The 10,395-nt window shown below is 48.6% G+C and overlaps 2 protein-coding genes across 2 annotated transcripts; both read right to left on the bottom strand.

Moving 5' to 3' along the window:
* Window positions 1–3,422: 3,422 nt before the first annotated feature.
* Window positions 3,423–8,586, bottom strand: cdc27 (cell division cycle 27). Its single transcript, XM_037257580.1, has 20 exons — window positions 8,441–8,586; window positions 7,392–7,467; window positions 7,163–7,310; window positions 6,966–7,091; window positions 6,794–6,891; window positions 6,551–6,696; window positions 6,210–6,430; window positions 6,049–6,148; window positions 5,862–5,971; window positions 5,696–5,795; window positions 5,430–5,610; window positions 5,180–5,352; window positions 4,932–5,084; window positions 4,778–4,858; window positions 4,525–4,652; window positions 4,335–4,452; window positions 4,125–4,253; window positions 3,961–4,035; window positions 3,759–3,888; window positions 3,423–3,698 (listed from the first exon to the last, which is right to left on the bottom strand). The coding sequence occupies exons 1-20, from the start codon at window positions 8,465–8,467 to the stop codon at window positions 3,607–3,609; spliced, it is 2,412 nt and encodes an 803-aa protein (XP_037113475.1). The 5' UTR covers window positions 8,468–8,586; the 3' UTR covers window positions 3,423–3,606.
* A 281-nt stretch (window positions 8,587–8,867) lies between these two features.
* On the bottom strand, window positions 8,868–10,147 carry gh1 (growth hormone 1). Its single transcript, XM_037257648.1, has 6 exons — window positions 10,065–10,147; window positions 9,856–9,992; window positions 9,656–9,772; window positions 9,352–9,495; window positions 9,101–9,247; window positions 8,868–9,027 (listed from the first exon to the last, which is right to left on the bottom strand). The coding sequence occupies exons 1-6, from the start codon at window positions 10,072–10,074 to the stop codon at window positions 8,965–8,967; spliced, it is 618 nt and encodes a 205-aa protein (XP_037113543.1). The 5' UTR covers window positions 10,075–10,147; the 3' UTR covers window positions 8,868–8,964.
* Window positions 10,148–10,395: the final 248 nt, after the last annotated feature.

Raw genomic sequence — 10,395 nt, 5'->3', positions numbered from 1 at the left:
TTATCTTCCAAAGACGGGGGCTGAACCTGGACACCGGCGGCAGCAAAATTCTCATTAGTGATTCTTTAACGTTCGATCTGAGGCTAAGATGACAAACACGGCGAGAGGACACGTGAGCCGGCTGCTCTCACTGACATACTAATACTACTGAACTCGTTAATCAGGCTCAATCAAGAGCGCGGGAACATTCGCACGTGAACACCGAGGCTCAATATACACATTTGCTGCGCAGGTAGGTCATGTCACTAGCTCAGAGAGTCACCGAACAAAAAGTACAGCCGTGTCACATGACATAGTCACTCGGGCACGTGTGTACGATCAATCACAGAAGCTGTAGGTGCTCCGACGCTTGATTCAATTTGAAATTCCTCGTCATAAATTAACCATACGGCTCAAAATGGAAAATGAATTTTCACTCAGAGGGGAAAAAGGCAACATTTCATCCAGATGAAAAGAAAAGACTATACAAGTCCAATCAGGTCAGAAATCAGAGTGGAAATTTGTCATCCACGTGCGGGCGAGGTATTATTAACTATGGATAGACTTTTAAAAGCCAAAACGCAAAACACACGCAAAGTATTTCATCACATGCCAAGAGCAGAATATGTTCCCGAGGGAGCCTTCTTACGGACTTTTCGGCATCTCGACCCTCATCTTTCCTAATCGCCACTTTTGCCGTACTTTGGAACGACTTCAGTGATGAAACCCGATTGTCCCTCGTTCTTCTTCTCACACCGGCACACCTGGCCGGGCTCGGGCTGCCCTATTGAGCTGGTGTCAATAACCAAGCAACAGATGAATCCCTGCCATGACCTTCTTTTGCTGCAGGCTATTCATTTGCAAGCCCTTAACATCTTGCCGGTGTGAAAACAACTCACTTAGGGAAGCTGAAATCACTCAAAGACACAAATGCTAACGCTTCTGGAATTTGTCCATTCCAGATAACAACCAAACTCTGATTATAATAAAGTTACTTTGATTTCTTCAGCGAGCTTCCTCCAACTATTTTATTTGACTACTTTTTCCAGTGAAGGCCTTCTGAGCAAAACTGCGGCTAATGCTAGCTTGACTACTTTTTCCAGTGACTGCCTTCTGAGCAAAACTGCGGCTAACGCTAATGCTAGTTTGACTACGTAAGTAAACCAAAGCAGATGAGAGACACAAAACATGGCAAGTAAAATACAAGTAATAACTGAAATTGCTAACCCTTTTTTTTCCTCCTCACACTGGGCTGCTTTAACATTCAGCCAACGTCCTGTGTGTGATTGCCATTCTTCCAAAAATAAATGATAAACATTCAAATGGCACTGATTGATACTCCTCAAAGACGCCTTCCATATATTTTTCTTTCAATCACCGAACAAGCCACTAGAAAACATTGCACATAAACGTCTCATCAAAGCTTCAAGTCTGCTTGGTCAAGTGTTGTCTGCCATGTGTGTTTGCGTCCACGTGCGACAGCCTGGCACATGTTCCAAATTCATTTTGGGGATCCTTGCTCTTGACATCCGCGTGTCAAGCCACTCTCCCTGAGTCGAGACTTCTCCAAAAAAGGGCCAAAAGTGGCAAAGGGAGCATCTTGAGCCGTGCTCAAAATGCGCCTTCGTTGCTAATATACATCCAATGTCTTCCTCAACCTACGTTGAGCATCTGGCATCCATCCGCTGATGTCAAGATGGAAATTTGGAAAGATCCGAGCAAACAAATTCAGAGATTGTTTTTCAAATACGCAAAACGTGTTAAGATAATTGCTGTGAAAATGCACAACGACTGAGAAGTATGCTCAATACTCGATTATAGCGTTCAACGAAGCCGTGACTTTTCAGTTTCCTAAAAGAAGATCATCTGTACGCCTGAGCAAAACAATCTCCTAATTGAAACCAGGAAGACCAGTGGAAGGAAAAGAAATAAACAATCAAAGTCATAATTGGACGAGCACGTGTAGAAAAAGGGCCAAGCATTTGCATGCTACTTGAATCACGTGGCATGTCTCTAACAAGACAACTGTGGCAAGAGCCTGCATGCTAAACAAAACACTTGTGATGTTCTATTCACTCACCCCAAAGAAAAACATCTGCTTTGTGACATTGACAACGAGTAATGAGAAAGCCACATCTAATTCAAACTTTTGATGTTGAGGATGTTTTGAAAACAACAAATGACTAACCGTCAGCCTACCGTTTATTACATCGGACCACCGACATTCAGAAGGAAAAAAAACATAAAACCTATCAAGAGTCTCTTCTTTCCATATTGGGTGGGGAAAAAAATGTTAATTACAGAAATGGGATTTTTGGGAAAGAAAATATGGGATTTTATTTTAAGGCCAGCCCACACCTAAACTTAATCCTTTTTTGTTGAGATTTTTTGGTGTGGATTTTTGTTGTAATTTTTGAATGTAATATTTTATTGTGATTTGTTGTTGTTGTGGATTTTGAGAACGGCTGAACCTTTTGTTTTTGAAAACATTTTGGACTTTGTCTCCCTCTTCCCTGAGTTGATGTCACTACATATTTTGAGTAAATATCCGGTTGCTCGTTTCAGAGAACAAACAACCTTGTCATTATTTCACGATTCACATTCCAAGCCAGAAGTTAAACCAAATGGCCACGATGATAGCTATAAAAGACGCACTGCCAAAGCGTTTTTGTCCTCAACCCAGTCTTTGTAGTTAATGTGGACACTGGCTCCTCCAGTTTTTGAAATGGCCTGTTTCCTTTAGGATTTGAGAAAAAAAACACAAAACACTTTCTACTCTGATTTGGGACTACACACAATAGCTACGCATGGTGATATTGTTTGAAATTATTCCAAACAAAACAGTTCCCATCCGAACTGCCTGCAAAATGACGTTTGAAATTGTTCCAAACAAAACAATTCCCATCCAAACTGCCTGCAAAGTAACGTTTCGCTCCCTTTAGGCTCGCGCACCTTGAAGATGACGGAAAAGGTTCTATGGGTTTCAAAATAAGAGTTTTCCCATGCCAATGCAATTAAATCATTTAAATCTTGCTGACTTAGAACTTTAGCGTAAGAGCCGTATGTTGTCTTGTCAATTGCTCTCCTTTCACCCACCATTTTGTCTTAAATAAATAGACAAGTTTATTTACATTTTATTCAAATAAACATTGAGGCCGTGACACATGCAATCGCAAATTTGTTTCTGGATCAAACGCGGTACGAATATATTCGGAAGGAATCAACTGTTTTAGACTGCTAGACTAGAGATTAGAATGTGACGATGGGAACCCCAAGTGGACAAAATTAGTACCTGCATTTCACAAGCAAAATGTATCACAAGCTCCACCAGCTCCACTGAAAATGTGCCACAGCAATTATTTTATTTGTGGTGACCGAGCCAAACCAAACTTAGTCCCATGTGCACGTTTGACTTGAAGTGTTCAAAAAAGAAGCGGTCCCAGTGACTTTTGGATGAAACATTTATTGATTAATTTCCATAACTATGATAAAAAGAACATAAAAAAAAAACACCTCTTGTATCAGAGATTGTGTTGAACGACAAAGGGGGGGGGGAGCCCAACAGCAGCACAGTCTGCTTCAACCAATCGCAACATAAGAACGGATTCACGGGAGAACGCGGCAGGGTTAAAGGACGTCACTTTCGGCCGTGTGAAGCAGCGAGTCGTCGGCGTCCGTCATGACGCTGCTGTCCTGACTGTCGTCTGCCTCCACCGCGGCTGAAAGACAAGCGTGATGATGATGATGAAGACGATGTCATACATCCCACGGGCGCGTACCTTCATCCTCGGGCAAGTATCTTTTATCGATGGCTTCTTTGATCTGGTTGTTTGCGCCTTTGGGGTCCAGATCCATGGCCCAGCTGAAGTTCATGAGTGCCAGGTGAGTCTGACCCAGTTTCTTGTACACCTGAAGGACGCAAACGCACAAATGAAAACACGAAACGCTCCTCACGGTGGACTGCAACGTGTGCAGCCTTACCTTGCCGATGAGAAAATAAACCAGCGACTCTTTGGGAACTATCTGCTTCAACTCCTCCAGCTCTTGAAGGGCTGCCTGCATGCACACAACCCAACACACAAAGTGCTCTTAGATCTTTGGTTCGCAATGATTTTAGTTGAAGTCGTCTGGCTGAAACGCGCTACCTTGTACTTGTCGTTGGCAAAGAGGATGGACGCTCGGTGGAACTTGCAGAGAGGATTCTTCGGGTCGATCCCGATCGCTTTGTTCAACGTCTCTAGAGCCGCGTCGGACTTCTTCAGGGCGTGCTGCACCTGCAATAGTTCCTTTATTATTTTGGACGCAGCGAGACGGGCGCCCGCTTGGGCACTCTTTGGCGGGGGCAGCCGACGTACCACTCCCACGTGGCAGAGCAGCACGGAGCTCTGAGGATTAATGCTGAGTGCTTTCCGGAAGTGGATTTCCGCCAAGTTGAACTTCTCCTGCTTGAAGTAGATCATCCCCAGACCGTACCTGCGGCGTCACGAGACGTTTTGCGCTAGGTTATCGGCAGCGCGACGTTCTCTGCGCCCTCCTTCACATTACCATGCGTTGTAGTGTCTGTTGCTGACTCGGATGGCGTTGCGGAAACAAGCCAGCGCTCGCTCCAGCTCCTCCGTCACGACAAACTCGTGGCCCAGCAGCGTGTAGGCGTACGCGAAGCTGGGATCCACCTGAACGGGAAACACCGCACGGTTCCTTTAACCACTTGAACAGTTTATATCGACCAAACTCTGCTTTGTGAGTGACGTCAGGTCGGCCGTGGACTCCGACCGTAACCGCGGTGACAGGAGCTCACCTGGATGGCTCTCTGAAAGAACTTAATGGCAATGTCGTGCTCCCTCTGCAGGCTGAAACAGTTTCCCGCCACACACCAGGCCTGCGAGGACACAAGAGACCCAGTGAGGACACTCCCGGCGCGGCCGTCCGAGGGATGAGGAGACGAGCGAGACCTCGGGGCAGTTCTTGTCCATGTCCGTCAGGTCTTTGGACAAAGCCGACAGGGCGACGTCCTTCTGCAAGTGCCACAAGGTGGTGGAGTAGATCTCCATGCCCTCCACCCTGTATGACTCCATCCTGCGCACTTCGCTGAACAGACGCTCCGCCTAGGCACACAGCAAGGGGGCGCTCACGTCAACACGGCGGCAATTTCGTTTATCTGATTTAAGATTTTGCGGATGCGCCACGGGGCGCTTCTCACCTGCGTGTACTCGGCCAGCTCGAAGTAGGCCCGGCCGATGTGTGTGAGGACCCAGCCCGTGTTGTAGTGCTGCGGCGGGAGGGAGGTGAGGATGGCGATGGCTTCTCGACAGTTGTACGAGCACAGCGCCTGGTAGCCGCGCCCCAGCTCCCGGAGCAAGGCCAGCACGCCGTCTGGAGATGCGGTGGCAAACCGATTCGCTTGAGCGCGCCGCCAAGTGACAACGCCAGCGTATTTGAGCGAATGTTACCTGCGGTGGCTCTCTGGTGCTGCGGCACCTTGGCCTCAGACAGACTCAGACCCGGATCCAGGCGGAGGATGTCCAGGCTCTCGTTCAAGTTGCCGCTGTTTGCCGTCTTGGTGGATTTACATTTGGTTTTCCTGTTGGGAATCTTGGTGGGGAACTTCATCTTTAACTTCTTGCTGTTCTCCTGCAGGAGCAGAGTCACCGTCTGTCTTCAGAAGCTCGTTCGTTATCCCCGAATTTCGGAAAGAAGGTGTCCAAGTGCGTGATACCTTGGCAGTGGAGCTGGCGCTGGTGAAGAGTCGGGAGCTTCTTCTGGGTTGAATGTTGGGAGGAGCCGACATGCTGGGACTGAGCACTTGAGGGGAACCGCTGCCACGCAAGGGGCAAGAGGACATTAGCCGGTGGGATACGACAAACAGGCGCAACAGCGGCTACCTGGTGTGGGGGGCCGAGGTCTGCGACGGGTTGAAGGGGATGGGGAGAACATCTCGACTGTTCCCGCTCTGACTGAAGACCGACTTGGACTGGCTCATCCTGGACACAGTCTGACAGAGCACAAGAAATTCTCTCACATGTCTGACCTGGAGGCATCTGGAAGACAGCGTCAATCGAGGTTCGCTACCTTCTTGCTGGAGGCTGTGGATTGGGTTTCCATGCTGGTCGAATAGTTCTGCAAGTATGTTGGGTCGCCCGGGCTGGGCTCCAGTGGCAAGATGCCAAAGCTAGCCAAAGAAGCACAGTCAGCATGAGGGAAGAAGGGACATACAGTGCGCAGGCACTCACCTGGGTGTGAGCGGGCTGAGCGCAGTGGGTCCTCCCAGTAAGCTCCGCCCACTCTTGGGCTTGTTCTGTTTGGCCAACAAGGAGCCGGCTGACCCGAGGGAGACGGGATTTCCCAACAGGGAGCCCGTCTCTGGCGAGATGAGGGACGAGTCGATGTAGGAGATCGACATATCAGATGACTGCTTCCCGCTTGACGATTCTAAATTCAAACGATTTAGCTCCTGAAGAAGCAGAGGGAACAACAACGACGTTGACGCCTTTCCAAAGCGGCTTGCAAAACAAAAAAAGAAACAGAGAGAGAGAGAGAGAGAGAAACATTTTGAAAGAAAAGAAAAAAGTACCAGTGTGTGCTGCGGCGTCTCCATGAAAGCAGTTTCCAGCCGATGCGAGGAGTTCTGTGCTGAGCTCACAGAAGTCGGGACTGAGGCTACTGGGCAATGCTGCAAAGAGGACAATCTGAAGACCTGATCCGCATCCGCTTTGTCTCCTGAGACAGTCCAAACCCACAGCAGGAAAAGTACAATGTTACAGGGGTGCAAAAGTTCAAGAAAATTCTGCGTTTGCGTCGGGTGGGAAGGCGTTACCTAGGAGACAAAGGTTCTGGAAAGGCGACCACAGGAACGGGTTGAGCGACAAGCTTCTCTGGAAGCACTCTGCACCTTTAGCGGCACGATCCGTCTTGCTGCTCAGACAGACGGACGGGCAGGTGAGACAGACAGGCAGCCGAGGCCAAGCGAGGTCACGGGGTCACCTCACCAGTAAATATGTCCCAGCAGCGAGAGCGTGAAGGACGCCGAGTCGCCAAACTCCGTGACCAGGTCATCTTGAGTCTTCTGTTTGTTGAGCACGCCGCCGATGAGAACCTGCTCGCCTTCCGCCAATCTGGCACGCCAGCAAAAATGGCATCACGTCCGGTCCCACTTTGACTTGACTCCTCGCTTTGCGTTACTTACTTGCTGAGCTCCACGCAGCACTTGGCCAACAGGAAGCGCACCTGCGGCGTGGACGAACTGTGAGCCTTCAGCAGTCGGTACGCCTTGTAAGGCTTCCCCGATCGATAGTAGCATGTCGCCAAAAGGTATAGCGCCTCCTCCGACCTCACTGACAGGTCACAAAGGACATGGGCTCAGTGTCGCTCACACACAATTGATTACCCAAGCCGGTGTCACGCACAAACGTTACCTTCAGCGTACAATCTCTCGGCAAGGAACACGGCATCCAGGTAGGCGTAGTGGTTGAGTGCTTGCCACACTGCAGCCTGGACACACACACACACACACGTTCATTGGAGCAGAATCAAACAAGCATGCGACAAGAGTGATGTCATCACGTGGAATGACAGCACTGTTGCTAACACATTCAGCAACCAATATACCATGATGGAAGGCGGCTCAGATAATGGATGGAAAGATGCCACTTAGGAAACCCATCAACATCGTCTAACAAAGGCAGCATACGGTGATCATGTTGAGCGTGAACATATTTGTTCACAATCCACGTCATGTTTCAGTTCAAGCAGACTTGAAAGAAATATAACAAATGTAACCAAGTTCTCCCTAATTCGGACACGGAAGCTAAGCAGCTGCTAGCTCTGATGCTAGGCATCAAGAGGCCATTTTAAATTTCTTCCACACAGAATATACACTGAAAGACAAACTGTACAACTGTCATCAACACTTGCAAAGCATTTGAGCAAGCGAGCCCGCAGAAATGCTTTTCGACGCGTTAGCTGCGACGACAACAGCTAGCACAGCAGCCGCGTTAGCGACTCGTCTCGGTGTCAAATTAAACATTTGCGAGCAGTAAATACACACTTATTTTTCCTCGCTCTGGCCTCATTTGTTCCCCGGCAACGTGAACGTCAATTCGACGGACTTGTCCTGTTCTCCCTTTCCTCGCAGTCTTTCGTCAACTCTGTTCCTCCAGCCGTAAAACATTTGCAAGTCTCGCAGTTAACATTGGCGCTTGACCTTCGTGACACTTGCTTTAGGTGCAAATGCGGGGGGGGGGCAAACGGCTTGCAAGAGAAGCAAGCGGCTCCTCGCAGTCGTTGTTGAGACGGGAGGCCTGTCCCCGTGCGGCCCGAAAACGCACACCCTCGGGCGGAATGGAGGGGCAGCTGAGGCCGCCGGGACGCGGAAGACCAGCGGCAGGCCTCGAGCGAGCGAATGAGCGTCCTCCACCCGTCCGTTCGGCCGGACAGTGTAACCAAAGGGGGCTTTTGTTCTTACCTGGACGGGCTCCTGCAGCACCGTCATTCCGTCGCTGTCTTTCCAGCCGTTTCTTTCTTCTTCACCTCCGTCTGCGGCAGGATTTGAACATTCCGACCGTTAGCGGCCGAACTCAGCCGAAGAATGCCGAACACGAGCGGAGAGCAGACCGGAAGTGGTGCAAAGCAACGGAAGTTGTTGGCGTCCTCTAGTGGCTGCAGGGAGAACGACCCTCACCGAGGTTGTAAATCGGAACGATGCGCGTAGTGTTTTTGTCCTCAGTGGTATTTGACCACAGTAGTCGATTTTTGTTCAATGAAACAACAAATAAAAACAACCCAACCATTTAACATTATGAACAATCAATTTTTTTCATACTATGGCTAACAGTAAGCATCAGAGCTCTCATAGATGACCTTTTTAGGGTTTTCATAAATTCACAACAAACTGCAAGAGCACAAACACTTTTATTTCACTGCATGACTTGAGTTGCATGTCAAATTGACAATACGGGCCAACAAGATGCTAACTGAGAGAAGGCAGGTCTACAGAGTACAGTTGGCCTCTGGTGAGAGTCGACATTTGGCAACTGTCAGGTACGTCTCCACCTGCAGATATACAAATATAAAATTGTTCATGTCATTCTTACAAAGACCCAAACACACTCATTTGTGGACAGACCTTGTGCATGTCCTTCTTGAAGCACGCCAGCAGTTCATACATTCGTCCCAAGGACTCGTCATCCGTCACACTTTCATAATAGTTCCCGTAGGGCGCCAGTTGGAGGGCGGAGCTGTCAGAAAACATCTCAGCTCCTTCCTGATTGTCCTGAACGAAAAGCCAATTCCTTTCAAGATTGTCCTCCCTGAAGACCACACTTGCTAACGTGCGTGTGTGTGTGCGTGTGTACGTGTGTGTGTGTGTGTTTTCACCCGAATCAGCATGAGGATTCCTATCTTCAGCTCAGACAGTTTTGAAGAAACCTGATTTCTTGGAGCAGAACCGCCAGAGAGGGATTGGCTGGGAAATTCCCACGATTCCACCAGACGATAGGAGATGGACAACAGCTTCAGAACCTAGACCCAATACAATCAGTTATTTTCATTTGTTCAACAACAAGATGTGTCCAGACAAATTTGGACGTCTGGTCCAAGTTGCAGAGTGAATTCATAAAATTGGTGAAAAGGATTGAAGAGCTTGTGAAAGAGGCTTGAGATAAGACTTTTGCTCAATGACCGAGCTTCGTTGCGTTTCGTGCTTGTCGAGGGGACTGATGATGTAATCGGAGTTGCAGAAATCCTGCAGGAAGATTTTGTTGAGCTGACGCTGATCTTCCATTTGCAGGGAACCCTCCTACGGAAAAAAAACCCAAAACACATTCAAACAGGAACAGACAAAATGGCGGCTTAACACTAGCCGGCGTCAGCGACACTCACAAAGTCCGAAAAGAGTCTCTGGGCGAGCAGGTGGAGGTGTTGCACTCGACTCACGGCGATGGCGAACACTCGCTGGCTGTCCGTCATCGGCTGGGAGGAGACGGCGGCCAGCATCACGAGCGACAGGAAGAGAACAACTGAAAAGTAAAAGAAATTGGAATTGCAAGAGAATTACGAGGGGAAAGGTTGAACTTGAGAGGCCGTCATACCTTTGTCCATGGTTTCTCGTCCGTTTGCTTTTCGGCGATGTCGCGGCTTGGCCAATTTATAGCGGCTCAGTCATCATGATTACATGTATGAGCAAGGACATGGAATCGCCACGCTAACGACACATCACGCCTAATATTTACGATTACAACTGTTTTACAGGACGGAATTCATTCGATAAACGTCCACCAATGACTACTTGGGAAGGAGAACATTAAGGAACATAACCTAAGATAAGAAATAAGTCTTTTTAGAGTGACATCACACATGAATGTGAATAAGCCAACGTTTTGGGACATTGACACATCGACACATATGAATGTTAACGAGCGG

This window comes from Syngnathus acus, chromosome 8, assembly GCF_901709675.1.
Source record: "Syngnathus acus chromosome 8, fSynAcu1.2, whole genome shotgun sequence".
Classification (NCBI taxonomy): Eukaryota; Metazoa; Chordata; class Actinopteri; order Syngnathiformes; family Syngnathidae; genus Syngnathus; species Syngnathus acus.
Note: the sequence above shows the minus strand (reverse complement) of the source record. Positions and strands in the feature narration are given on the sequence as shown.